Below are 27,795 nucleotides of genomic sequence, written 5' to 3' on the forward strand. Positions count from 1 at the left end.
CGACTTTAGTTTATAAGAATTATTATATTATTAATCGTTAACATAATATACAAAACAAAGTGATAAAAAGTTACAATTCTCTTACGACGAAATTATTACACTTAAAGACGATTCTCACGATTACCAAGAACTGTCTTGCTCCTTTGCGAAAAGTCGAAATAAATATATGCAAATAATTAAGTAAACGCGTAACACATTACATAACAATACGCCTTAATTATAACAAGTACAACAATATACAAAGCCACTAATAATCTTTGCGACCGGTTAAAAATATCTTATTAATGTCTTTGATGATTATTACACTGAGAGACAGAGGAGAGAAAGAGAGACAGTGGAAATTTGGAATGGTTGATTACCACGCGAAGCTTGGGCAAATACACAAGGTGATGCATGAGACGAGATTCGACATTTCTTCTCTTCGCGTTCCGCTTTCGTGGTCGCTTGCATGATTCGCACGCGGACGATGATAAACGATGATGATGCGTTAGAAAATGCGGACGTCGAATAGAAAATATTTTTCAGTCTCTAGAGCAGGGCTGGGCGTTCTTCTCTCAATTGAGACAAGACTCCCCACAGCATCCGTCGTTACTACGGAGGAAGAACGCGCTTCGTCCATCGTAAGCAGTGCACAGGCCTTGCACATCGCGAGGAAGGGGCCCCAACCGTGCCCAGCACTGCCCTAGAGCAGTGTTCGGAATTACTTACTCGCGACGGCTGATTTTCGAAGGCTACGCCCCCTCGATCCGGCCGCGCGTGTCGCTTCCCGTGGCGGTCCCAAGTCTCTTAGGCGCCACGAATAGCGACTACGGAACGCGCCTGAGGAGCTCCGAATGTAGCCTTCGAAAATCGGCCATCAGTGAGAAGTGGGAAAAGAAGCGGTGTGAGGCCCGCGGGCCGCCAGTTGTCCGGCTCTGCTCTAAAGTATGCTATCAACACCTTCACCGGTGCAGCCAAAGGTCGGGCCTTGATTTCATGAAACGGTTGTCCGGACGATAAGGATTAGCTATCGGTATCAGTTACGACGCGGTGTTATACTTCCATGTGTACGCGTGTTTTCAACGTCGAATGCGACAACCGATACTTTTGATTATAAGCAAATTAATCTCTATGAAGTGACATCCCGGCCACGCTCGCATCTTAACTTATTCCTTCGACTACCACGTTGAAGAACTCAAATAAGCTGCGGCGAAGGTGTTGACGCATTATTCGTCATTCGAAGATGATCTGTCGCGCTAGAGACGATCGGAAAAGAAAGACAATCGCGGACTGCTCTCGATCCTCGCGAAGCAATACCGGGCCAAGTCATTTTACTAAGTATCGACCCTAAAGAGGACTTTCGAAACGGTCTTCATATTTGATATTCGTTTTTAACGAATCGTAGTCCACTTGAGGATTACTTACGACGTACACTGTTCAACGCGTGTCTGGACTTCAAACTTTGAGTACGCGTTTTAGAAAAGGTATGCAGAAATAGTGGCGCACTCTGAGTGTCCTTATTAATTGAATCGTATAATTTCGTTCGGAAGAGTTCACAGAACTCTTATCGTCTAGTAGTGATTGATCACGCGGAAGATGCGCCGAAATTGAAAAATTCGCTTGTCTCTTTTGAAATTGATTACGAAAACGCTTACTGAACGCGAGAAGTCCGAGAACAAGTTACAATATGTTGTACAGCGTTGTCATAACCGAACCGAGGATATGTTACAAGGTTTCTCGATTAGGATGAACGATACGCTAAAGGAAAGAAGCGATGAACACGTCTCTCGCGGACGGAGTACGCGGGAATAACGATCGTTGTAAACCTAGATGGCACGTTTTATACATTACATACAATCCGAAGTAACTCTACGGAGAGGGGGAGGAGGGGTACGTCAGAAAAGTAACTTTGGGGGAGGGGGAGGAGGATTCACGTTAAAATTCGTTAATAATAATACGTGTTCGTAATACTTTGATTCCTCGATGCAATTCCTTCCTTCGAAGTGTTCGTGTCGCCTTCGAGCCCGGCGCAACGATTCAATGAAAGTGAATACGACGACGCTTTTGGAACTTTCCTTCTGTTTCGCGCTTTTTCCCGTTTTCTATTTTTGTTTGTCCTTCGTGTCTATCGACGTTTAATCACGGTGTAAAAATATTTGTAATCCCTATGACAAAATATGCGATCGCTATGTAGCACGGCTTCTATGACAAAGAGAGAGATATAGAGAGACACAATCAATCCGTCCAAGAAAACTGAACTTCCCCGGCCACCTATTGTTCCGTAGTTCAACGGTCAGGGATCCTATTTAGTAATCCTACGATAAACACCACGTGTTTCCGCGAAGTAAAATTAGCAAGAGACGATACTCGTTCCGCACATCGAATTGGAAATATAAAATCACACACGCTTGAATCCTACCCGCGACGCACCGCGCGTACTTCTACGAAGCTTTTCTTTTGTCTTCTTCTTCTTCGTCTAAACGGCTAGAGACAAATTCTATCTCTTTCTGGTACTGGCAAGTTTACACCGCGTGCTAGACGCTTTTAATTACAGTTTTCGGTCGCGTCCAAGTGTTATTATTTTGAAACGTCGGGGGGAAGGAAGGAAGGAAGGCTCCTTTTTTAGACCGTAGGTACAGACAGCCTTTGGTTACACAACAAGAAGACTAATATTATGATATAATATCGCGCAGTAGTCGATAAATATATATACTCGGTTTGAAAACTAGTCTAAGAGTCTTTAGTTAATTGGCATTTCACGGCGTATGGCCTCAAGATACGAGTGAGTTTCACGCAGCCGATCTTCCTATACGTTATTTCTCTGAAGACAACCTCTGTCGGATCGCTGCGAATTATAGCCTGCCCCTGCGCACGTCTGTCCTCTCCGCACGAAACTGCTGATAAATATTCGCTAACTTTGGCTACAGACACCGTTCCGGTACACGTACACACGACATTCGCGACTACCGATCATCAATTCGGTTCTAGAATAATTAGGAGCTCGCCTTTCCAATCGGAAACTTGTCTCAATGGTCCGAGAGCTTCTCGGTGAAAGATACATACATCGACATCCGTACTCTAGCGCTCGGTTAACCCTCGAACAATTATTCTGAAAATTGCATGATCGATCTAAATTTCTTCTAAAGTGCTCTTCTAGACGTCTTCAAACTGCGTCAGCAAAAACCTAAGGTTGTACCATGACAGTATACAAGTCTCTAATGATCAGAGTGCGGATCTTTATGCAAAACAAAAATCTCTACAATTGATATAAGATCTACGAACCACTTCAGTTGAAATTAACACATTAATCTCGTTCCATTCTCTCCGTCCTTGCATTGTGTCAAATTGCAGCAACTCATTTTGCTCACAAATGCATTAAATCCACAGAATACTGGAGCCGTACTTGCTCGATAGCTTTTTGAAAAACAACTTCGATTTGCAGGAATCGAACCAAGTATCTATAACTAATACTTCACACATATCATTAGGAGGATGCATACATCATCTCACTACAACATCTTAGGACAACAGGAGTCCTTGAGGAAGAAGCACTGTTCTAGAACAATTCGACTGACCCTTTAATGATTGTCCAAGGGTTAATCCGAGCGCGGATCGACTACCGCGACTCTTCGACCCTGTGTTTCCCGCAATTCGTAAACGTTCCTCGACGACAATCATCCTTTATATTCTTTCATCCTGCGTGATCGCGAATCGCGTCAGACGTCTGGTAGGAAAACCGAGAGAGATAGGAAAGGAGGAGGAAGAGGATAGAGCTGAGGATCCTCCGGGAGCAAAACGCGAGTAGTTAAGGGGACGCAGGTGCGTGGACGTCTCCTTCAACCTCGGAGAAACTCGCAAGATGGACGGATTTTACGTGTGGCTCGACTGCGGTCCCCCCATCCTCTGTTGCATCATGGTCAGCAGCAGCTCGGAGTATTGCTGCATCATGTTGACCATTTTACCCTGATCCTGGCCAGCGAGCAGCTCCTGGAACGTTGCGGTTGCCTCGTTCAAGGCCACGTTATCGCTGCTCGTCGGAGATGATCCGTCGACGCTCGCTTGCCCACCAGCGACCACCAGCCGCAATGTTCGCATGGTCTCGTTCACGGAAGACTGTAGGCCCCTCAGCATCGTATCCCTGTCGATGCTGGCTCCTTCGTCCTCCTTGTCTATCGTCAAACGCTTGTACAGCTGCACCACGTTGTCCGCTGTCCGCGTCAGGTCGTCCGCGATCGTGTTGCACAACTGCGTCGATACTGCGACCGAAAACGAACAAATCTCAATCGTGGGGCACAGGTTGTTCTGAGCTAGAACACGTTGTCGACCGTCTAGGTCCTTCCGAAAGTGAAAGAGACCGCTCTCGACAACGCGTCGCAGCCTCTACGCATAGTTTCCCAACGCGAAATATACTTTGTTCTGTTTATTACATTGTATGCTACTCTTGAAACTTTACTACATTCGTTTAGGTGGTACAGTTAGGCTGAATCACGCTATGCAGGGTGGTCCAACTAAATGTAGCCACCTAAATGTCTCCTTTATTTGTGTTGACATAACAAATGTTTTTAATCCCTCTTTAAGGGGGATTTTCCAGGATTCCAAGGGTGAGGGATAGGCCTTCTCATTTCTCGATAATGTAAAGGTGGGGTTTTAGAAGAAGCGCTAGATAAAAGATCAATTTAGATCAATCTATTTTTACGTTTACGAGGCGTAATTTGCATTATTCGGCAGCATGTAGCTGTCGCAGCTTTATGAAAATAGCTACATGCGCAACTGTATGCTTCCGAGAATGCAAATTACGCCTCGTAATCGTAAAAATAGGAAATTTAGGGGCGACCGCGGCCTAGATTTATCTTTTATCTAGCGCTTTTGACTATTAAAAAACCCCATCTTTGCATTATCGAGAAATGATCTGCAACCTTGCAATCCTGGAGAGAGAGATACGAGTTTACCCCCTTAATCCCTCTAATTTCACATGGGCTACAACATATTTCATTCAGAACAAAATCGTCGATGGTGACGTCAAACGCGAACTACGCTTGAACAAATAAGATTGTGAAGAGGATCCGCCAGTGATTGGGAAACTATGCTTTAACGGATGCTAACACGGTCCCAGGAACGTGGCATCCGGTCAAAACGGGCCAGGGGATTAATGTATGAAGATCGTGCAGCGTGCAGGTTACATCGACTCTAAAATCCGTAATGAGACCATGCTATTGCGATCGTGACCTAGAGACTCGGGTAGCGACCTAACGATGAGGCGACTAATATTCTCGAGGTCTATGCGATGATCTAAGTTTTTGTTTACGAGTGCCTCTAGGACTTGTCGAATTTATATATACACATGTAGAAAAGTATTTACAAAATGAACCGGACAAGCGACGGAAAAGTACAAGTATTCTAGATGACCAGTTTTCCATTCCGAGATGAGCACGTCGAGAAAAGCGAGGGAGAGAATTGCATTAAACAATGCCAACGATAACGTGACACACTCGGAGAGACTGTCGATGACACTATCACGCGTTTTATCCGTGTTTTATGTACAACGACCTACAGACTAGACGCTAGTCTGCACTAGTCGATTCTGTTCGAATGGTTATTTCGTTTGGTCATAGCATGATCACTTACAAATTTTCTCATACACTCAAAGACTTATTATTTTCACAGGACAGCATTCTCAATAGGCGTCTTTAGTTTACCTAATGATTTATCCGTGCCTACTGCAAGAGTAAAACTTTCATTAGATCACAGTATCCACCGCAGATCGTTTAAACAAAGGAAAAATAAGTTAATCGATTGATCGGGCGTGTTCCATTCGCACCCTGTGCGAACAGGGTGTCAGAATTGTTAAGGAACCCCGATTGTTGCAATCTTGCATGCTTACACTTTGATGATCGTGAATCATGAGAACGGAAACGAACGAAATAAAACGCAGGGAGTGAAGATGATAGTTACATTCAGCACTGGCTACATCGATGGCACGATCAGTATCTTTGACTGGCAGCTCCTGCGGGCTAGGGTCCAGCTGACTCCGGTTCGTGGTCGATATCCTGCCGGTGCTCTGCCCTATCGAGCTGCTTCCGTTACGGCCGTTCGCGATCACTGTCGTCGATCCTGATCTCCTCACCGTTGTGCCAGGCAGGTTTAAGCTGAAACAGGTAAATTTCTAATTGTAGAAAAGAATGGTGACTATTTAATTGATTAAGGAAGCTGTATTCTTTAGAATTTAACCATTGAATTTTATTTTAAAATCGGACACGAACTTTTGCAATCATAATACATTTCTTGATTTCTTGTCAAATCAGAATCTTTTGACGATGACAATTGAACTTGCCAGCAATTCTTACTTACTTCTTTAAAATTTAGCCATTGAATTTTATTTTCAAATCGGGCACGAACTTACGCAATCATCTCTGTACTGATACCGATGGGAGGTTAAATTTATTTCTTTTTAAATCAGAATCTTTTGAGGATGACAATTGAACTTGTCAGCAATTCTTACGTTGTAGCAGAATGGTCGATACTGATGCTGCGAGGTCTGGGAGGTAACGCTGGCTTGCCACCGTTCCCATTCGAAGACGTGTCCTCCGAACTCGAGTCCTCTTGATTACCCACTTGACTTAGATTCACTGAAACGCGAGGTTCAAAAGAAAGATCGATCGAAGAACCGCTTCCGGAACTAGTCAACAAGGAATAAGGTTGTAGAATTACCACTCGAATAAGCTCCCTGCATGCCTCTCCTCCTCAGGACCGAAGGTAGATTGCTGCTGGAAGAGGAGACGGTCTTTATCTGATGGTTGATCTTGTTCTGCGAGCTGATCGTCGGTCTCATCAATCCGCTGATCCTGCTATTCGTCGTCTGGTTGTTCCATCCTCTTCCGGTGCCGGCACCAACGTCCGATTCCGAATCACTCTGGAAGATCACGATCGAACAGTGAACCCAACTTGTACCCGATAGAATAATAATTAGAGAAATTAGAGAATTAGCGAAACGATTAGAATACCTGATTCAAAACGCCGACGCTGCTGCTTCTGGTTATGTGAGAAGAATGATTCTTCGTCGAACCGTGCCGAGACTGGTTTCCGCTATTCGCGTTTCCCAGTCCACTTCGCGCCGAACCGTTTGCGTTCTTATTACCTACTTTTCCTGAAACTATTAACAATCATTAATGAGAAGTCCGGTCGCCGGACAACGGCGGAGATCGAGCATCGACTAATTGCAAATGGATCTTTAAAAAACGACTTCGTTAACGCGTGTGCGATGCATAGAAAAAAAAATGATGAAAAACGTTACTTGCAACATGGAATTAAAGAAATATCAAAGTAACTGGACACATTGAACATTTATTATGGTGCTTACGCTAATCGAGGGCCGTTCCAAAATGTACGCTAATCAAATGTAATATACAGAATCGTTGAGAAAACTGATGGGTTTCGATTTTTATTTTCTAAGGTCCCAGTTTGATCGTACTAGTGAAATTGATGGACAATAGTTTGTTAATTGTCCAGCGAGCCGATTCTTTTTGATTAGTCTTGAAACGACCCTGATGATGTTGGTACACAATGAAAGGGTACCTTGTATCGGGCCATGCAGTAACCTATTTGGCGGGCTGACGGAAAGATCACTCAGCGAGCAGGCACGTCGCATGCCACCCCCCTCCTCTTCGCTGTCAAAAACTTTTGACGAGATTCGCCCCCCACTACTGCCAACTGTCGACAACAACACGCACACACATGCACTAAGCTACGGTTCTTTCTCGTATATTCAGTCAATTATTCAGTGTGTGTCTTTCATTTGTACATGTTACTTTTTCTTTTTTATATGTTTTCTATCTTTTGAGAACTTACCTCGTCGGATTTACGGTCTAAAGCTATCTTGAGATTTTTGACATAACAAAAATTAGAAACAGATGAGATATTATTAGTGCGAGAGAGCCGTAAGGGTTTAGTTCACCGATTTCGACAGCGCAATAACGAAGTGGACTTCGTTTGCCTTTCGTGCTGTTGCGGAAGCAAAGTGTTCGGGTAAACTTTTCCTTGCGTAACCAGAAATTTTTGCCTTTCTCGTATGTTATCCGGTAGATTTGGGCGAGAGAATGCGAGAAACGCAAGTTTCGATCATGGAGAGTCAATGGCTCAAAAGTTATGAATGTTTAAAGTTGAGCATACCTGTCAAAAACACTGTAAATCATTCAACTTTCAACACTCGTCACTTTTCAGCCATTACTCCTCCAGTATCGAAACTTGGATTTCTCGCATTTTCTCGCCTAAATCTACTGGATAACATAGGAAAAAGGCAACAATTTTTGGTTGCGCAAGGAAAAGAGCAGCCAAGTGTTCAACAAAAATGAACTATGTAATGAAAGCACTTTTTGCGGCACTAAAATCTATTGAACTAGACAGCGTAGCTAGCAATGACGAATCATTTCAAGAGTCATCGCTAGCTGAGAATCTCGACAAGTGTGTATATATATGTTAAATGCAACAAGTGTGTAGAATATTCTAGAATAAATAAGTATGATTGATCGTTAACAAAGTGGATCGTAAAAGGATCGATGAAGTAGTCGGGGCGGGAAGCGGGAATCGAACTACATCGTGAGGACAAAACATGCTGCGTCGGCCGCGCGTCATTCCAAAAAAGAAAATTAAACTGAAAAGCATTCAAACTGAAAAGTACATGATCGCTGCCGTTCTGAAATCATAGATAATGGTACTGACGTTTTGAACAAAAAGAAAACAAACGCTAACATATGTACAATCTGGTATCTATCCGATAATCGTACGCATTCACATCGAAGATATACTGGAGGGAAACGTAAACAAAGATACATGTTCGATATCTGATGAATCGTGCGGCTGAGAAGCGTCGTAGACGTTGTACAGTAGCATACTCGCAAACTCGGACAGTCCGTAAACGCTAAGATGGCTTCGAGGCCGTTTCAAGGTCATTCGAGTCGACCAATCAGAGTAACCGACTTCTTCGATCAGCTCGTTGGACTGTCCGAGGATGTCTCTTGCGAGAAGACGTGTTACAGTGTCTTTCGTTGCAGGATCTGCGTACGGTTCCGCAGAAATAGAATCGAATTACTCCATGAACTCTGTGGTTGTCAGGAAAAACGCCGCATGTTACAATGTTCCAAAAAATTTTGGTTTATGCATTGATTGGACTTTATAGAAAAAAGCCATGAAAATAAATTCGAATGCCTCAAAAAAGTAATGGAATTTAAGGGGATAGACTCTCGTTTCCAGGATTGCAAGGGTGCGGGATGCGCCTTCTCATTTTTCGATAATGCAAAAGGTGGGGAAAGTCCTATTTTTACGATTACGAGGCGTAATTTGCATTATTCGGCAGCACGTAGCTGTCGCAGCTTTACGCCTCCAAATAATGCAAATTACGCTGCCGAATAATGTAAATTACGCCTCGTAAACGTAAAAATAGGAAATTACGGGGTCTAGATTGATCTTTTATCTCTACCCCTTTTGATTACTGAAAACCCCCATCTTCGAATTATCGGGAAATGAAAAAGCGCATCTCGCACCCTTGCAATCTTGGAAACGAGAGTCTCTCTTAACTGATATACTATGTTAAAGCATTAGTGATCAAAACTTCAAACGGCAATATCTCGAAAGTGAAAGTATGTGACATGCGGCGTTCTTCCTGACGACCACAGGGCTATTCAAACCTTACCAGATTCGCAATCGCAATTCACAGAGTAGAACGATCGCAGTTCCGCGGAACCGTGCCGCAGGACATGCGTTGAAACGAAGAGCAACATCGTCAGCGTTTCGGGTACCTGCGTAGAGATGCTTGGATGGCATGATAGCCTGATTAATGGTGGGCAAGGTTTTCGTCCACTTCATGTGGCTATGACAGCGGGAGGCCGGCGGCCACATTCTCTTCGGCGAGTTGGTGCAACTGGAAGCAGACGTCGAAGAACCGCTTTCCATAACGGATCTATCGATCGCGGACGTGTCAGCCCAATCGCTATCGTCCCCTCCCGAATGTAGTCTGATGTCGCGTCTCATCGTGAACCTGCCGTCCCTTTCGGCTTCCAACTTTGCGAAGTTCTCGCTGGCTTCCTGACAATGCGTCATCCTCAGGCACTTCTCTTTCATGAAAAACTGTTCCCGCCTGACCAGATTCTCGAACTCTCTGGACAGCAGCTTGACCGTGCCCTCGATCGCTCTGCTGATCCTTAGGTCCACGTCCATATCGTTTGATCTCAAACTTTGAGTAGTCTGGGGAGTCGTGGAGACCTGAGGATCGCAGGACACTCCGCTGGGAGGCTCCAAGGAGTCGTAGGTCTCCGGCGTGTCCTTCGTCGGGATCTGGTTCTCGAAGCAGCATACGTGAGAGTCTCTTTGATCATCTCTCGTGTCGAAGCCATAGTTGTCTATCGGACCACCAGCCTCATACAGCTTGCTCTTATCCGAACGTCTGTTTTGCAGGCTGTAGAACTTTGTCTTCGGGTCTGGCTCGTCGTTGAACTGCAACGAGTAGGCCGGAGACTGTAGGAACTGCTCGATCCTCTTCGAGTTCTCGGACGCGTTCGCCGATTCGACATCTGATTTCGCATCGTCGTCACTCCTAACAGAACGACCCTCTGTCCTCTGCTTCCCTGCATAGTCCTCGGTCTCCGACTTCGGCCGAGAGGTCGGCGAGTCAACGCTATACTTGTTCCAAGCAGGACGAGCTCTGTTTCGCATGCTCTGAGTGCGAGCAGAGTTCCTCTTCGGCTTAGGCGGCTTGTGGGCCACGAAATCGTTAAGGAACAGCATCGACTGCGGTTCTTTAGGCACCTTCAGGCTGTTGCTCCTAGGCATGGTGTCCGACTTGCTCGTAGCCATCCTCATCTCCACATTCGCGTCATTTTCCTCGTTGAAATTAAACTCGTAATAGATGCAAGTCGCGGGCCGCGGTGCGTTGTCCTCCGAGTAATTGTTCTCGTTGCTCGCCTTGCTGATCCTCGTGTCCTGAAGGGACTTGGACCTGAACACCGCTCGGCAGCTGGTGGCGTCGTTAGCAGGGTCCTGAGCGGAGCTCGATGGCTCGATCACGTTGTTAGGATTGCCGCTGTACGTCTCGGAGTTCTGTCTCTTCCGCTTGTAATGCGAGTCGAAGAGTATTTCGAGAGGTGCGGACTTGACGAGGGAATCAGAATCGTCGGTGAGCACGCTTTCCGTGCTCCTGTGGTCCGTGTTCTCGCGCAAGGGGAACATCTGGTAGTCGGACTCGTCGGTCAGGATGCTCTCCTGGCTCCTGCCAGCTTGCATCTTGCGTCGGGACAGGAAGAAGCTCGCGCTAGAGTGTCTGTCGTTGTCGTAGTGATTGTAATCCAGGATCTCGGCGCTGCCTTTTGAGAAGGACTCCACCGACGCGTCCGAGAGGATGCTCTCTTGCGAACCGGTCAGGATCTTCTTCGAGAACGCCTGGTAGTTCGAATAGCCCCGATGGCCGTCTTGCTGGCTGTCCACGTGGACATTGATCTGGTAGTCGCTGACGCATCTTCGAGGCGGGTTCTTAAAGTCTCCTTCCAGCGAGTCGTCGCTGAAATTCCCGTTTCCGTCGTCCCCGTCGTCCAACGCGTCGTTCAGTATCTCGATGTTCCGCTCGTTCATCGCCGGCAAACTCTCGAACGACTTCGCTATGTTCTCCATGTCCTCTTCGTTGTCGTTCAACCCGATGAAGTAGCTGCAGGATCTTCGTTTTTGCGCGAACCTCGCGAATCGACTGACCACGTTCTTCTTACACTGCTCCTTGAGGAGCTTCAACTCCTCGCAGACCGGCGACTCCGGCAACGATTGATTCGGCTTATTCAGCGACAGCTTATACTTTTCAGTTTTTTTCAGGGTCAAGGTTAACGGGCGTGTCAGCGACGGTCTCGTCTTGTCGCTTATACACGACGTAGTCTGACTTTTGGACAAGCAGTTCTCGGAGGTTGGGGTCTCTAGCTTAGGTAGCGCATTACCCACACCACCCGACACTTTGTTAATCAGTTGTTGAGGTTTTAACGGGGGCTTGGGGTTCGGTATCGGTTTGCAAGGATTAATCGGTTTCGAGTAGTGAGTCTGTTGACCGGGTTTGTTGTTACCTGTGCTCAACCTGTTCGAACGATGATGCTTCTCCGGTATGTGGCTGCTCAAGTCGGATATACTTTGGCTGGTCTTTAGCGACGACCTGTAGCCGACCTGGAACGCGAGACACAGTGTGTTTAATTCCTTGCGTAACCATTAACGAACAGACGGAATTTAATGTACCTGTTACAGTGAATGTGATTGATCCGGTGATTATGTATAATTGTCGGTTATTGTATATAATCATCACTAAATTTGGTAAATTCAATGAACGGTTAGGTCTGGGTTTATTCAATAATTTATCACGTTTACCAAATTTAGTGGTGATTATATACAATATAATAACCGGCAATTGTACATAATCACCAGTTTATTACATTTACCGTAACATATCGACACATTTAATTTATTGAAAAACTTCCTCCGCGCTTCTCTCTACCTTTTACTTTTTTAATAGATCTAATAATATGTATAGACACGTTTTAAAAACTGTTCAGTTTTATTTATTTGTAGATATTATATATTAAATCTTTCAAACGAGAAAGAGGTGGCTCACGCTTTGCAATTTCCTCCGGGTCTCCTCTATTCTCCTCTGCAGTTCCTCGCGCTTCTTGGTCACGTCCGCGTCTCCTCTGGCGTGCTTCGTCGCGTTCACCACTGCCTGATTGCGAACCTTGTTGTTGCTGCTGCCATCGGCGCCATTGCCACCGTTGCCGCCACCGCTAAGCCTAGAAAAGTGAATGAAGTTCATTCCCAACTCCATTCAGGAACTGCTTCTTCTTCCGAACCAACTGAAATTACCTTCCGTGAAACTGAGAGCTGATGCTGGTCGCTTTCGGACTCCTGTTCGTGGGTTCTTCGGCCCCGCTCAAAGATTCGAAAGCGTTCTTGAGGAACTTCTCGCGATGGCTCTGCTTCGCCATCTGATCGAATCCTTCCGAGCTGGCTTCCGACAGCATGGACAGAGGATTCCTCTCAGCACTAGGAGTCGAAGCTCCGCCTTCGGAATCCGAGTCGTCCTGGCTACCGGAAGCTGTCAACTCGCTGGTCCGACCACTTTCTCCATTCCTAGGCTTCTTCTGCCGCCTTTGAGATCTGCAACGAAACAAGTTTCAGAGAAATCAATCTCTATCGATCAAACCTCGAGTCTAGTTGACTCACGAACCTCCTCAGCTCTTCCACGTCCATAGCGTTCACGGTGAACTGATTCGATATCGTGTCCTCCGGAGCAGGGTAGTACATCAGTCTGTGATGAGACTTCTCGGAGCCGGTGGTTCCGTTCTCCCCTTCAGAGTAGTCCTCCACGTCACCATCGTGCTCCGTGCTCTCGTGATCCTATATGACACGGACAAACAGTTAAACTAGAGCTGCAGAACGTTTGTTCTTAGATAACTTTGTTATTCCGAGCCGGTACGCACTGTCGACCAGTCGCCAGAGATTTGGTCGACGAGACACAAGACACTGAAGGTCGGACATACGATATGGTCTATACAAGTATATCGCGTTATATTGTCTTGAACCTATAATGGTCGCTAATAATTAGACAGCGGATCTTTATGCAAGATAAACGTGTCCTACCTGAATCGCGACGAATTGGAGTGAAAGATTCGGTTAGGACGAAAGTTCGTAGCGTTTGTAAATTAAAATTGAAAGCTAAAATTCAGATATTTATTCATTCTCGTGTTATTGAATAAACATATGAATAAATACCTTAATGTTATCTTCGATTCTTAATTTGCAAACGCTACGAACTTTCTTTCCAACCCAATAGAAATCTATATTTTCTTTCTTTATATGTCTAACCCTTATGTAGCCAACCAAAATGTGTAGATTATTTAAAGCCTTTTGTATTTAACCTATTTGCAGTGCACACATTCTCACTTTAAGACTATAAATAAATAATATTAGCGAGCAAAGAAGGAACTTTTAGAGGAACATTAACAAATTGTTGAAAGAAATACAGTAAACGGGCACCTGGTTGGCTACACAAGGGTTAATAGGTTGAGAATAGTATAACAGTGTTTATAAATTCTTCTAACTCTTTTGCTGTTTTAAATTACACCTACCCTTTTTTGTCATAAACGCATCAAATCCGCTGTCTACTGATAATTAATCGGCGATCGTCCGAGAGTGCATAAGGGCCCTAAAGCGTGAGTTTCAGGTGTCTGAACGCTCGCGTTCAGGGTTAGAGTGGCGCGACAAATGTAAGCAGCAAACAAAAATGATTGAAGAAGCGGTAATATACGTATGAACGATCGTGTGTGTGTATATGTTCGTGTCTGTTGTGTATTGCTGTGCGACGATACACGTGTCTGCGATCGTCGAGTTGTGTCCGAGGCGTCAATCGGATGTACCTCAAATTTAAAGCTGCCAAGGCTGCTGTCGTCGGTATGGTGACGACTCCTCGACTGACGTGTCAATTCCGTGATATTGTTACCTCTAGTTACCCTCACGTTACCACCGATCACCTACGCCATATCGTTTCAAAAATAAAATAGAGTCAGCGAAAAAAAACGAAAAGAGTCGCGGGCAAAATAATTAGAAGGTGCGAGATGGAGGAACGATCATTAGAAATTGTTAAAAAAAAAAGGAGAGAACGTGTGTATACAAGAGAATATATGTAAAGCTGCGAGAAGAAAGCTGATCGAACGAGAGAACACAAACGACAAATAACGAGCGACGGGTTTCCTCCATTATCTCTTTCTCTCTATCTCTCGTCGATGGTTTTCCCGTTGGCTCGCAAAGCGCGCACTAAACACAACACTCACAGGGAGGGTCACGAACAGAGATTACTTTAGTTATTTTCGGTCACGGGGAAACGGTTAGTACCTGCTTCGTGTCGTCCGCTAGTTCTCTGTAACTATCCGGACAAGGCTGGAACACAGTCTCGTCCTCGCCCTAGAATGAGTTGTCGAGGGTTAATGTTAATGATTAGAAGATTAATTTGACGGTGTTGGTCCCTGGATCGCTCGAAAGAATCGTCTTGCTACTTGGTCGATGCACTAGCTTGGTTGCTTATTTCGTACGTAAGAGGTACAATCTAGTAGCGAACGTAGGAAAATCATCTTAAAATTTCTACTTTGAATGCTCTAAGCACAATCCTATTGCTCGACGAAGTCTAAATACAAGCAACCAATTTATGCATCAACCCGATACTCTGCAGCTACGGTCAGTCTCACGATTGATGGCATGTACCAGCAATTATGAAACTTCGCAGGGTGTATAAAAAGCAATGGTCATCTGTTCTAGGGGTGAATTCACACCTCTGGATCGGTGTGAAAAATTTGTAAGTATACTTCATGTTAGTATTTTATAACGTAGGATTAGCATTCTTATGTATAACAATGGATGTAAGGTTCTCTCTTTCATATTTTGCAACTTCAAATTTATTATCTGAATGGGCAGGGAGATGATGATTAAGTTTCGTTTGTCTTGAGGCACGCACGTGATCATGTTCTGTCCCATCGACACGGCCGGGTGGACTATAGTATGTAATAGGTCTTCGTCTATACGTGTAACTCCACACAATCAAATTTTACGAAAACTGTAACAGCTTATATCTCATTAATTATTTCTTTTCTCTCCTGGATGAGTGGAAGGTGTCGACACCTTGAAGGTGTCCACCGATCCAGAGGTGTAGATTCACCGTTAGAACGGATGACCATTACTGTTTATACACACTGTACCTAAATCCGGAAGGACAGAGAGCAAACCTACCCCCTTGATGATGATGGTCTCCCTTCGGTAGTCGCTGCTGCACTTTGTCTCGGTGCCGCTGTCGATGGAGCTGTCTTTGGACCCGCCACCGCCGCCACCACCATCGGAATCGATGGCACCTCGAGGCGGAGGGAACGGTATCACCTCGTCGCTGTCGTACACAGACTTGACAGTGATGCCGTCGCCTTGTTGTACCCTCTGGGCCCACCTGCCCTTCGGTAGATCGACGCCAAGAGACCTGGGGTTCGCAGCCAGGGTCGTCGTTTCGTCAGCGTTCGCGGTGTTTATCTGCTTCTTCGCCCAAAGCGGCAACTGGCCCTCGCTGAACCTATAATCGACGCCCACGTTCTGCGGCGTGGGATTCGCGTTTGGATCTAGGAATTCAGGCGGCGGCGATCCGAAAGTCTCGTTGTCCAACTGCACGTCTATTCCTGTACCGTTCACCTGAGGCGGCCTCCTGCAACGCGCAAACACGGTATCGAGATTAGCTATCGAATTGGTCCGCGAATGACGCATCGCGAATACGCTTTGCGGAGGCTGGCAGGTTAGCTACTGCCTTCAGTAACTCGCTATCTCCGTTTTAAGGCAGCCTGTACCGATAACAGGGCACTGGTTTTCATTGCATTTAACACGCTGACTGCTGCGCGAATTTTATGCGTTTCCTTCTAACAGAATTCTACAAAAATACCATTGAATTGGCCAAATAAAAAACAAATAAACACATGACGGGCGCGAACCTAGTATAACAAGTTTCACCGTTTTACAAGCAGGATGTTCAATTTAAAAATCCGAAACGAATTGCAGAGTATGCATTCGGGTGCTTGACACGTCTCAGATTTTTCTTAGAATTTCTAAACATCATTATCTAGGGAAAATAGGCAACAAATTGATTTTGTTTTTTCTTGATGCCCTGTCGAATGGCCAATCGGCCATATAATTCAATTTTTATCCTTTGTACTATCTACGGTATACCTACTACATTTACTGTAACGCTGAAATACTGATTGCAAGACAATTGAATTTGATTTCGTCTTAAAAGAAAGACATAACGTTCATATTTAGCAGATTATACATTTCAAGTGTTCGTCACGAGTCTTGATAACAAATGTTGCGGTTGAACTTACTTTCCAGCACGCATAGCTTGCTGAGCCAAACGGGCTTGCATAGTGACGACCATGTCGCGAGGAACACGCCAGACGAATATGCACCCGTCTCCGCTGGCGGACACCAGATTCCTGCAATCCGGACTGAATCGCAGGCCGGTCACCAATTCCGAATGGCCGAGCATGGTGGCCATGCACTCCCCGCTGTAGTAATCGTACACGCACAATGTCTTATCTGTACACGAGGTAGCTACGTAAATTCCCGATGCATCTGGAACGTGAAACACGCAGGTTATAGCATCGTATCCACGTGTAAGGCAGTGGTGGACACATTTCGTCGGCCTCATATGAAAATTGCTCGAGTCCAAAAAAAGTAAATTTTACAGGAGGCGAAAAATACGATTTAACACCAGGTTTACGGAGCTCTTTCCTTTTTGGTTTTACGTCGCTTCTTCAACTGTTGTAGTTATTAAGCGACGGGACCTGCAGATTTTATTAAGGTGGGTTCCGAACCACCTAGGTTTACGGAGCTCTAGAAATAACTCTATTTCACATGATTTTATAAACACAACGAGTATGCGTCTATCCAAATTTTTGGCCATTTTTCCAATAATATATATCTAAAGAAATAAATTTTGGTAAGTAACTCCTCAGGCAAGCATCTTTACAATCTTAACCTTCCGTCGGGCGCAATGTGCTTGACGGGATAAACAGCTAATTAAGTTCATTTATACAACTGCTGTTAGGAAAATAGTGCACTTGGTGCCGTCTACACTCGTAGGGCCGCCCTTTTGGCCCTTCCCAAGGGTGGGGGTGACTGATTCGCTTGTGTTTTCCGGATACTAAATGATCGCGCTGTGCCTCTCAGATCGGTTGCGCCCGACGGAAGGTTAATCATAGCAAAATAAAGATATTACAACCGTCATTTTGACGGGTCCCGTAAACCTAGTGTTAAATCGAAACTATTTTGCTTTACACGGAGTTTTCAAATTCTGATATTGTGACGCTACCTAACATCTTATCGCTGAACCATTACCCTCAAACTGTAGAGATTGAAGTACCTAACAAGGCGAAGTTGAAACCGAATTTTCATAAAAAATGGACTTGTACAGTTTTCATATGAGGGCGACGATTTGTCTCAATTGAGGCAAAACTGTCCGCACCGTAGCGCTCACAGTCCCCTTCCAGTAAGGAAGAAACACTAGCGAACGCGACGCAAGTGCGCTCTGCACGGAAGCAACGTTGGTGGGGAAGCAAGCTTTGAGGGGTCCCAACGTACCTAGGACGACTTTAATGAGCGACCCGTCCTCCCCGACGGACCCCTTAAACGTTTTGCTGTGTTTGCCGGTGGCCACGTTGTAAACTCTTATGTTCCTATCTTGGCAGGCAGTTAGAACGTGCTTTTGCCCGGAATCAACCTCCATGTCGTACAGAGTGGTCTTTCCCTGAGCATTGTGACCCCTGGCGAACTGAGGCATTGCCTGAGGCATTGGCGTCTGAAACCAAACGAATTCGTCCGTTCAAATTATTACGTTCTACTTCACGCCAGAGAACAACAATAAACAAAAAAACGTTAGGTGTATACTGACCGACTGCAGCTGTCTAAAAATAATACTCTTATCGGCGCCGCAGGACACCATCTGTATCTGATTGCTCTGGTTGCTCTGATTGAAGAATCTGACGGCAGTAATGGAAGAACTGTGGTCGTCGAGTGTCTGCGAGAAGTTGTATCCCTGATCGACGTTGAACACGTGGATCAGCCTGTCTCTAGAGGCGCTGGCCAGCAGCCTGGGTGATTCCGCGGAGTATCTGGTGAATTTAGAGTACTCTAAACAGAGGACTTCGGCGTCGTGCGCTTCGATAAGGTACAGTTCTTCGAGAGAGGACAGATCATGGATCCTGATGTTGCCGGATCGATCACCGGAGGCTAGGTGCTTGCCATCGGGGCTAACTCTGATCGATCGGACACCGTTGCGGCCGTCGTAGGACGCGTCGCTTTTCTCCGTGGAGCCCGCAGCTGCTAGATCCAGATCTTTCAAGTAAGTCAGCTCGGGATCGATGTAGAGGACCTTGAGCAACTCGTTGCTGTAGATGTTGCGCTTGTAGAGCGTGTCGCTCGGCGCTACGTCCTTCTCCATGTTCCAAACGCGGATCGTGTCGTCGCTCGAGCAGGTGATGAAGCTACCAGCAGGCACTGCTCCTACCGACTCGGATCCTGTTGGATACATCTCCACGCCCCAGATGCACGCCGAGTGGTACAGGAACGAATGCGACTTGCCCACCCGCCTGATGTCTCTCACGTCCCACACGTAGATGCTGTGGTCGTTGTACACGCACGTCAGCTTGTTGTTCCCCTCGTCGAACGCCAGCGCGATCGCGTCCGGGTACCTCGCGTTCGCCGGGTGCTGCGACATGTGTCTGGAAAACGGAATCTGCTCGTTCACCAACGGAAATCCTGGCCGATATTAGAGATCGTGGTTTTGAACGTGTATCAATAACACACGTGTTTGTGTAAAGTTTAAAGCAGTGGGCATATTTAAAAGATTTAAGAACGTCAGCGTATTTGTTTCAGTTGAATAAAATAATTAAAAGAAGAAAGAAATTTTTATTTAGCCTCTGTGTCTTGGAATCGACGCGGACCTTTTTTTATTTTGCATGAAGATCCGCGGTAAATATACGTGAAGACTAATAAATATACGTGAAATAGTACACGTGTACCGTGTACAGTAAATCCTCTATATGTATACAATAGCCGCAAAAAGGCCGTACACGATAAACGCAATAAAAATATTCCCTCCACTGTAGTAATCTGCTCTCGGCTCGGGTATATCGGTGTGAACCACTACTAATGCGATGCGGAGAGTCGCAGTCGCCGGCACAGTTCACAGGCCCGTGCGTCCTCGCAATGTAATACCAATATAAAAATTTATTTATTATTACTTATTTTTTTATGAAGCTTTCACTAATATATTTGTGGCATTTTTCTGATTAAGATAATACCAAACACGATATAATTTCAACTGCATTTAGTGGTTTAATTGACGATGAACGTTTCAGGCGCAAGGAAGGACAGCGTGTGGGAAAGAAAGAGACGCGGAGAGTCGCAGTCGCTTCGGCAGCGCGCGGTCTCTCTTTACGCGCGCTGTCCTTCTCTACAGACAAAATAGTGTCTGTCTACGAACTTTGCAAACGAACCTCCCCGAGGCTTTTGCGATTTATAGAGGATTTACTGTACTATTAAAATACTATTCAAATGGCACGAACTGAAGTACGTGTACGTGAAACACACGTGGGATTCTCTAGTCGATATAAGCTGTCATAGAAGGGAATGCTACCTGATCGACAAACCCTGAGCCACGTCCACTCCCAGGTAGTGCGTCCTCGGCAACGTGGTGATGAACTGAAGAGTACTAGGACTGAAACACCTGACGATGCCCTCCGCGCAACCGATGAAGATGTACTTGTCACCCACTGCCATGCAGTTCGCGCTGGTCGTCTGCAAGAGGACGTTGCTTTGGCAAAAATCGAACACAAACGATTGCTAAAAAAAGATATTGCACCGAATCGCCGTTCTTTCGCAGCTGGCTTATCACTCCTCTAAAAAGAAGTTCGGGCACAATTTAATCTGGAATACATTCCCCGTTTCGTTTGGCAGCCTGACAATCCCCGAAGCTAAAAACTAGATTTCAAACGAAAAGAACGCGTCGATGAATTCTCGTACTCGCGCTTATAAAATCTGAACGTGTTGCTTTGGTTTTCCCATTTCGACTACAGAAGAAATTGTACTGTTACAATTATGTTGTTATTAGTTTACATATACTAGCAATGAGCTGTCACTTGCGACTCGGCTCAATGGTCGACAACTACGAAACTCTGACCAATTTCTCTGGTCTCGTTATCGTTGCAAGTCGGAATTGCCGGGATTTGTTCGCGACAAAGCAAACGGCGGATTGAAATAGAACGGCCGTCAAGGTAAAAGGGTACTTACGCGAAGCTCCACCCATTTGTCGAGCAACCTCCTGTTATTAAACTCGCACAGAAGGCCTGTTTTGGTGATCGCATACGTGGAATCCGCCATTTCCCCACGGCCGCAGGCTACGTCCACGAAATCGTTGTTTCTCTGTTCTCCTAATATGGCAGACCGACCCATCAAAGGCACAGGTTCCTTATACTGTGCAACAAAATTGCTTGTATCACCACCTTTGCGTTACCGTTACTTGCCTCACCTTTCCTCGCTCTCTCTCCCACGATTACTTTTATTCGCTATCACCTGCGAGAACCATCCCGGAAACGTTGCCATTTTTTCCGGAGATCCGCGAACAAGATTCCGCGGAGATTCGGAAGAAATTCTTCGAGGTGCGTGTACAATTTTCCAATCTACACGCGTTGCTTCTATTCCCGATTGAGTTTACCATTTCATCTGTAATTCGACGATATACGACAAAAATCCAATAATTTGACTTGTCCCCTAATAAGAGGGTTAACCCTTTCACTACAATGGACGAGATATCTCGTCATCGTGCTGTCGTACGTACGATGCTATAAAAAGAAAACAAAATAAAATAATATTCTGCATTGATCGTAGAAAGCAGGAATAAAATAAAAATGAATTTCATCCCTTAATGACTTTGTTACGTTCCAAACAACATTACAATATTCTTGAATTTTTCTAATCTATCACTGTTTTATATTTCACCCAACTACATAGTTTCTGTATAAATGCACAAAGATCCGCAGTCTTGTTATTACTGATATGAAGTGTTTTCTTTGCAAGTTTGAGACAAGTAATCGATTTTTGAGACATGTCATCGTTGATGCGAGGTGCTTAAAGATGATATTTAAACATAAAATACTCCAAATTTTTCGAGATATCTCGTCCACGATAGTGAAAGGGTTAATGTGAATTCTGCGATGGAGTTCGATTCATCCAGCTCTCGTCATTTCCATTCGCGTGTCAAGTCGGTGCAAAAGTTCGCGACTGATTCCTCGTTGTATTTTAATCGGAAATCGGTGACGAGCTTCAGCAACGACCCAATAGATTGCGAAGCCAAGTGTCAGAAAACATGACGGTCCTCGTTTATTCCGTAAAAATGGTTCCCGGGGGCGGCGATCAGGTTGGATCGATAGCGAGGTAGCAGGACCAAGAGAAGCTGTCCGAAATGAAGAGGGGAATTACCTTGGCGCTGCGCGAGTACTCGAGATACCAGAACTTGACGTGTCTGTTGCCCACGGTAACAAAGTAATTGCCGTTTTCCGCGAAGCAGACGGCCTTCACTTTGCTCGAGACTTTGTTCGACGCCACCTTAACATTGTTCCTCCAGTCCCAGACGTTGACGATCATATCGTGCTGAGAGCCCACGGACACCACGTACTTGTTGCTCGGTGAAAACGCCTTGGGAAGAGAAAAGCGGATCAACAAAAAAAAGCAAAATAAAAGAAAGAGAGGAACCGCAGAAAGAAATAAGAGACACTGATGTAGAGATGTACAATATATCCGGCGTTTATCTTGTTAACGAGAGGCATTCTCTCGCGGAATACATCGTGTGTTTCCTGGTTTTCAGAGAGGCTCGTGATTCTCGCGAACACGGCCACTCGGCGCGGAATAATGCCCAGCTACTCTGCCCAAGCAAAGCAGAACAGAGCAAAGCGGAGTCGCGCGAGTAACCGCGCATAACAAGCGAAATAAAAGCGTTCAGAAACGGAAACGCGGCTGGCTCCGGCGCGGAAGTAACGCGAGACGAGAGGATGTCGTATCGATCGAACACCGAGAGCCCGACACGCGAATTCGACGTCGCGAAAACACTGTAACGAGACACTCGGCTCACCCCGAACGCTTCAACCCTTCATCCCTCGTCGCGACCGATCTCTACACAATTTTCCACGCGACGACCGGAGAGAAATTCGTTTCGAAAATTTTACTACAATTATTTCGCAAGACCCCAGACTCCCAGTTAGCTGTTCGAGCTACAGTAAAGTCGCGATATAGCTCCCTGAGGATCTCCACGATCACTCTCCCTTCGCCGACTCTTTCCACTCTCCGTGTTTACATGCTGTCCTTTACTACGGTCGGCATCCTTTGTACTTTCGGCGCGGTCGACGCAGTCATAAAAAAAAATAGCTTCCCTACACGATCTCTGTCCCTGCTCGGAACAGGCGATGGGAGCTAGATCGCGACTTTACTGTACTTCGAGTACGATCATTTTAGCGAAGCGTTGACCTAAGCTCGCCGAGCAACGACTTCTCAAGAAGAGAAGAACGCATCGAAGGTGGGTTTCGAGGAAAGATCGTCGCACTGTGGAGGTATCGACGGAGAGCAAACGCCGGAGAACAATAAAAGAGGTACCGTTGCAGCAGGTTCAGCGAGAAGGTTGTTCGGAACAACTTGTTTCGTATTCACGCGGTTCGGCCTGTCGACGACGCCTTGTAAAACAGAGGTATGGCGAGGCGAGCGTACGCGCTTCAGGTCGTGACGCGAATACCAAAGATCGTGCCACGACGACGGAGTTTGCTTTCGTTAGCGGGGCAGAATCTTAGACCATAATGTACTTAAGTATACATACAGGGTGGTCCACGCAACTTGCACACCTATAATAACTTCCAAAGTATGCGTTTCACGAAAAAGTTTTGTATAAAGAAGTTGCATGGTCTGAAGGGGTGCATTATGTAGTGTATTTATTTTTTGAAAGGTGGAAGCGTTACGGAGATTTGAAGGTTGACTTTGTTTTTTAAATGGAACACTATATTTATTATACCAAAATATGGAAGAATGTCGAATTCTGAGTAAAAAAAGTATTGACCTTCGTTAGCCCTAAACCTAATAATTAACGAGTAATTACACTTTATTTCCTGAAAATTTGACACGTTAATTATTAGGTTTAGGGCTAACGAAGGTCAATACTTTTTTACGCAGAATTCGACATTCTTCCATATTTGGGTATAAAAAATATAGTATTCGATTAAAAAAGAACAAAGTCGACCTTAAAAATCTCCGAAACGCTCTCTTCCACCTGTAAAAAAATAAATACACTACATAATGCCTACAAAATACCACTTCAGACCATGCAACTTCTGTATACAAAACTTTTTCGAGCAACGCATACTTTGGAAGTTATTATAGGTGTGCAAGTTGCGTGGACCACCCTGTATGTATGGTCTAAGGGCAGAATATTCGAAAAGGATCGAACAAAGTGTTTGTTGCTAACCCACCGTTTCTCGTTCGGTTTTCCAACCTCGCCGTTGTTGCATCGAACGCGAAAGTTGCGAGCCGAGACGACCGCGTGGGCGCGATTATTGTAAAAAGAGGTTACGATGCCGCGAATCGAACCACTCTGTTCGCTGCTTGAACGATGGCATACTCGCGCTCCGGACCGCTCCGTCGATTTTTAACGCTCCGGTTTATTTCATTTCTCGATTGAAATGTATTGCTAGAAAATGACTAGCCAAGCGATACCTTCAAAATTTCTAATCGATGGATTTATTTTTCACACCGTCGATGATTACTAGACAGCGGATCTTTATGCAAAATAAAATTTTTATACACCAATTGCAATCTCCAGAAGCTAAGCAAAAATTTATTTTTCAGATTAATAATTTTGATATGATCAAAATTACACCAAGTCAGTTTTGTCATAAATGCATAAAATCCGCTGTCTAGTGATTACCTATAGAATACCCTTTCGAAATCCAATAATTAATATTAAATGTTTCTGTGTAGATAATAATCCCAATTGGTCGAGCAAGAAGTTATCTCGAGTACGATCTAATAGAACTTTCTTTGGCCGACTGAGCGACCACAAAGACCAGACGAACTAAAAGCAATTTCTATAATGAAGCAAAAACGGAGAGGTCTCCGATATCAACTTTTCTCTTAATCGTTTTACATTCCGTAGACCGTAAACAAAAGTGGTACGCTCGATCTATCAACGCAATAACGAGCTTATAAATTCGCCCATCTGGTCGGCCAACTTTCTATACGTATAATATTTATTCTTCGTGTAACTGTTTCAATGTCGAAACATACGGTGAAATACTTTTGATTGTTTTCTGAAAGAGAGCACTTAGCGCGAGAGTTGCGGCGAAACAAAATTGCAGAGTGTTCCTTCTGGTGAAAATTTCATGGTCGTGGAAACAGCTTGAACGACGCGTCGTCGGCTCGGGATGGCAGGCAGGCGTGTCGTAAAGGTATAAAAGCCGCGGGCCTTAATTAACATGCGAGCAGTAGCGTAACCGTAAGCTCGTAAGCTCGTCACGGCCGCGGATCGGCATCGGGCACGGCCCTTTTTCGTCGCGAGCGTTCCCGGGAATGCGGCTCGAGGGTGTTTTTGCGATTCGAAAGTGGTTACTCTGAATTTTTGTTAAACGCCGCGGCGAATATCTTTCCACGAGCGAAATTGCTGAAAGAACGCTTAGGGACAGGGTCAAGAACGCATCAAATGGCTGCAGAAAATTCGCGTTCTCGTTAATTACACGTTATCAACGCATTGCTGACCCTGCGACTCTCATATGATTTATAACGGAGTAATTTCACTTCATTTATGGAAATGGTCCGGAAGTTTCGCGAAACAAAAGCTCCGTGTAATTGCGCTTCCGAATCGAGTTTCACTGGAAGGCTTTCAATTCGAAGCTACCGCCAAACCAGACCCGCTCGTTAAATTTCCTCCACTGGAATTGGAAACTGAAAAGGCGAACGAAATCCAAGCTCGCCGATAAACTCGTTTAGAAACCACGCGGTAAATCAAATTCTCAACCCAGTTGCCTTTCCGCGCGTGCCTATCTTTTCAAAAGAACGCGTCCCTGTCGTTTTCGCGTTAACACTAAACCTATACCAAGCCTTAAAGGTAACTGGAACATGTTTCTTTACAAAAATGACGAGAATGATTTTATTTAAACTTTGTGCTGCTCCTATTGTAATGCGTGCACTACTACAGATATCTATACGATCATTTCTTATAAAATCATTTTTATTATTTCAATAATTGTAAAATAAAAAATCTGGAACCGGTCGTTTTGACTGGTGGTGGTAGGTTTAGTGTTAAACGGGTACGAAAGTCGGACACGAATTGAACAGGGTGTCTAACGGTTAGAAAATGGTACTCGACTCACCACACAGTTGATGCCATACTTGTGTCCGGAGAATTCTGCGATCTGCACGGCATTGTACGGATCGGAGATGTCCCAGACACGGACGTTCGGCATGTGGCCGCACTCGCCGGTCGCCAACAGTCTACCATCGCCGGCCAATGCCAGAGAGGTCACAGTTTTGCGACAAGCGTTCAATACGTGGGCCTGGGTGTTCTTCCGAGGGTTGAACAACACCACGGTGCAGCTGCAACAGTTAAACAATATCACCATTAAAACGCAGTCAATATTAGACTTTGATACTAGATTTGATTAGGAGAGATCGGGCTTGTCTTGAACCTATAAGAATTCTATTAGACGTTGTTTCCTTGAAAATTGTCTACGAAAATGGCAACTTGCAAAAATTGACTCGTACCACTTGATTCGTTTTTATTTATTTTTTATGTATTTATGGTTTATTTTAATCAGAGTTGTGCTAATTTAATTACATTGTAATTCAATTACACAATTTAATTACATTGTAATTTAAATACACAATTTAATTACATTGTAATTTAATTACACAATTGAATTACATTGTAATTCAATTACACAATTGAATTACATTGTATTTCAATTATACATATAGTAATTCAATTACGTCGTAACTGAATTACAAAATTCAAACCTTTGAATTAATTCAATTACTAAGTATTTTAATCAGATGTGTAATTGAAAAATACAATATAATTAAAATACAGCACTCCAAATTATAGCTCAGAACTTTGAAGAAGTGCGATATATTTTTATGTTTTTCTTTCATATACTGTGCGGCGTAGTTTCTATTCCTCGTCCTCGTTCATAATACGTAACGCTATTTTATAATTGAACTCCAATTGTATTGAGTTGGCAAATAATTACGAATTACATCGTAGTGTAATTACAAAGTATTTTATAATTGTACTTCACAATTGCAATTACGAATTACATTGTAATTTAATAGAATGAAGATCTGAATTATAAATTACAATATGACTGAATTACAATGTAATTCAATTACTTTGTAATTATAATTTCTGGAGTAATCCAATTGTAATTCTGCACAACTCTGATTTTAATCTGGTCGCATTAACAGAGACGTTATCAGCGACCACATGGTTTACAATTGATTATAACATATCTTACATGTATGGTATTCCAAAAATCTATGATGACTTTTTTAGCACTAGCTTGTCTTGAACTTATAAGAATTCTATTTGACGCAGCTTGCTTCAAAATTGTCTACGATAATGGTAACTTGCAAAAAATTAAACCGACTTGGAAAAAACGCACTAAAAAAATGCACTAAAAAGTATGAAATAATTTCCATTTAATTTATGTGAATACACACGAACTTTAATACAATAGAATCTTTTCGGAGGCGGCGCAAAACTGAAAATTCTCGACACTGGAAATTACGAAAATTCTCATACTTTTTAGTGGAACGAGCAGAATTTGTAGAACACCGTAGGATGGTTTTTCGGTCTTATTGGTTATTTGCAATAAAAACCGCGAAGAATGAAAAAATGCAAAATTTGTTTTCAAGGGACCACCCCGGAGACATACTCTACAAGATGTAGAAGGTTTCGTTCCGATTGGTTCATCCATCTCGGTGTAATCGGTGAACATACATAGAAAAAAAGCAAAAAAAAAGGCACATACAGATCGAATTGAGTAACCTCCTCCTTTTTACAAGTCGTTTAAACATTGACACGTGCCATAGACAATCATTTTTCGACTCCCGTTATTCTTTACCGAATCAGACGAGATGACAAAATAAAAATTATTGTACAAACGACACGAACTTCTTGCGGACTACGATGTTCAA

The 27,795-nt window shown here is 44.3% G+C and overlaps 1 protein-coding gene across 8 annotated transcripts in view; it reads right to left on the minus strand.

Moving 5' to 3' along the window:
- Window positions 1-4: 4 nt before the first annotated feature.
- LOC143208238 (uncharacterized) overlaps window positions 5-27,795 on the minus strand; it is a 133,179-nt gene continuing 105,388 nt past the window's right edge. For 2 of the 8 annotated variants that reach the window (XM_076422446.1, XM_076422447.1), the window contains 20 exons: window positions 25,974-26,196; window positions 22,048-22,263; window positions 20,860-21,042; window positions 20,207-20,367; window positions 18,461-19,289; window positions 18,151-18,367; window positions 16,893-17,142; window positions 15,769-16,225; window positions 14,881-14,949; window positions 14,406-14,519; window positions 13,217-13,386; window positions 12,853-13,146; window positions 12,608-12,779; window positions 9,771-12,165; window positions 6,981-7,129; window positions 6,688-6,889; window positions 6,479-6,605; window positions 5,932-6,125; window positions 5,676-5,696; window positions 5-4,235 (listed from right to left, as the gene is read on the minus strand). In XM_076422446.1, the coding sequence (XP_076278561.1) occupies window positions 3,850-4,235; window positions 5,676-5,696; window positions 5,932-6,125; window positions 6,479-6,605; window positions 6,688-6,889; window positions 6,981-7,129; window positions 9,771-12,165; window positions 12,608-12,779; window positions 12,853-13,146; window positions 13,217-13,386; window positions 14,406-14,519; window positions 14,881-14,949; window positions 15,769-16,225; window positions 16,893-17,142; window positions 18,151-18,367; window positions 18,461-19,289; window positions 20,207-20,367; window positions 20,860-21,042; window positions 22,048-22,263; window positions 25,974-26,196 (6,829 nt within the window). In that variant the 3' untranslated portion in view covers window positions 5-3,849. Of the gene's footprint in view, window positions 4,236-5,604; window positions 5,697-5,931; window positions 6,126-6,478; window positions 6,606-6,687; window positions 6,890-6,980; window positions 7,130-9,770; window positions 12,166-12,607; window positions 12,780-12,852; window positions 13,147-13,216; window positions 13,387-14,405; window positions 14,520-14,880; window positions 14,950-15,768; window positions 16,226-16,892; window positions 17,143-18,150; window positions 18,368-18,460; window positions 19,290-20,206; window positions 20,384-20,859; window positions 21,043-22,047; window positions 22,264-25,973; window positions 26,197-27,795 lie in introns of those variants that run through there. The other 6 variants (XM_076422452.1, XM_076422449.1, XM_076422450.1 and 3 more) reach the window with 6 other exon arrangements.

This window comes from Lasioglossum baleicum, chromosome 4, assembly GCF_051020765.1.
Source record: "Lasioglossum baleicum chromosome 4, iyLasBale1, whole genome shotgun sequence".
Taxonomy (NCBI): Eukaryota; Metazoa; Arthropoda; class Insecta; order Hymenoptera; family Halictidae; genus Lasioglossum; species Lasioglossum baleicum.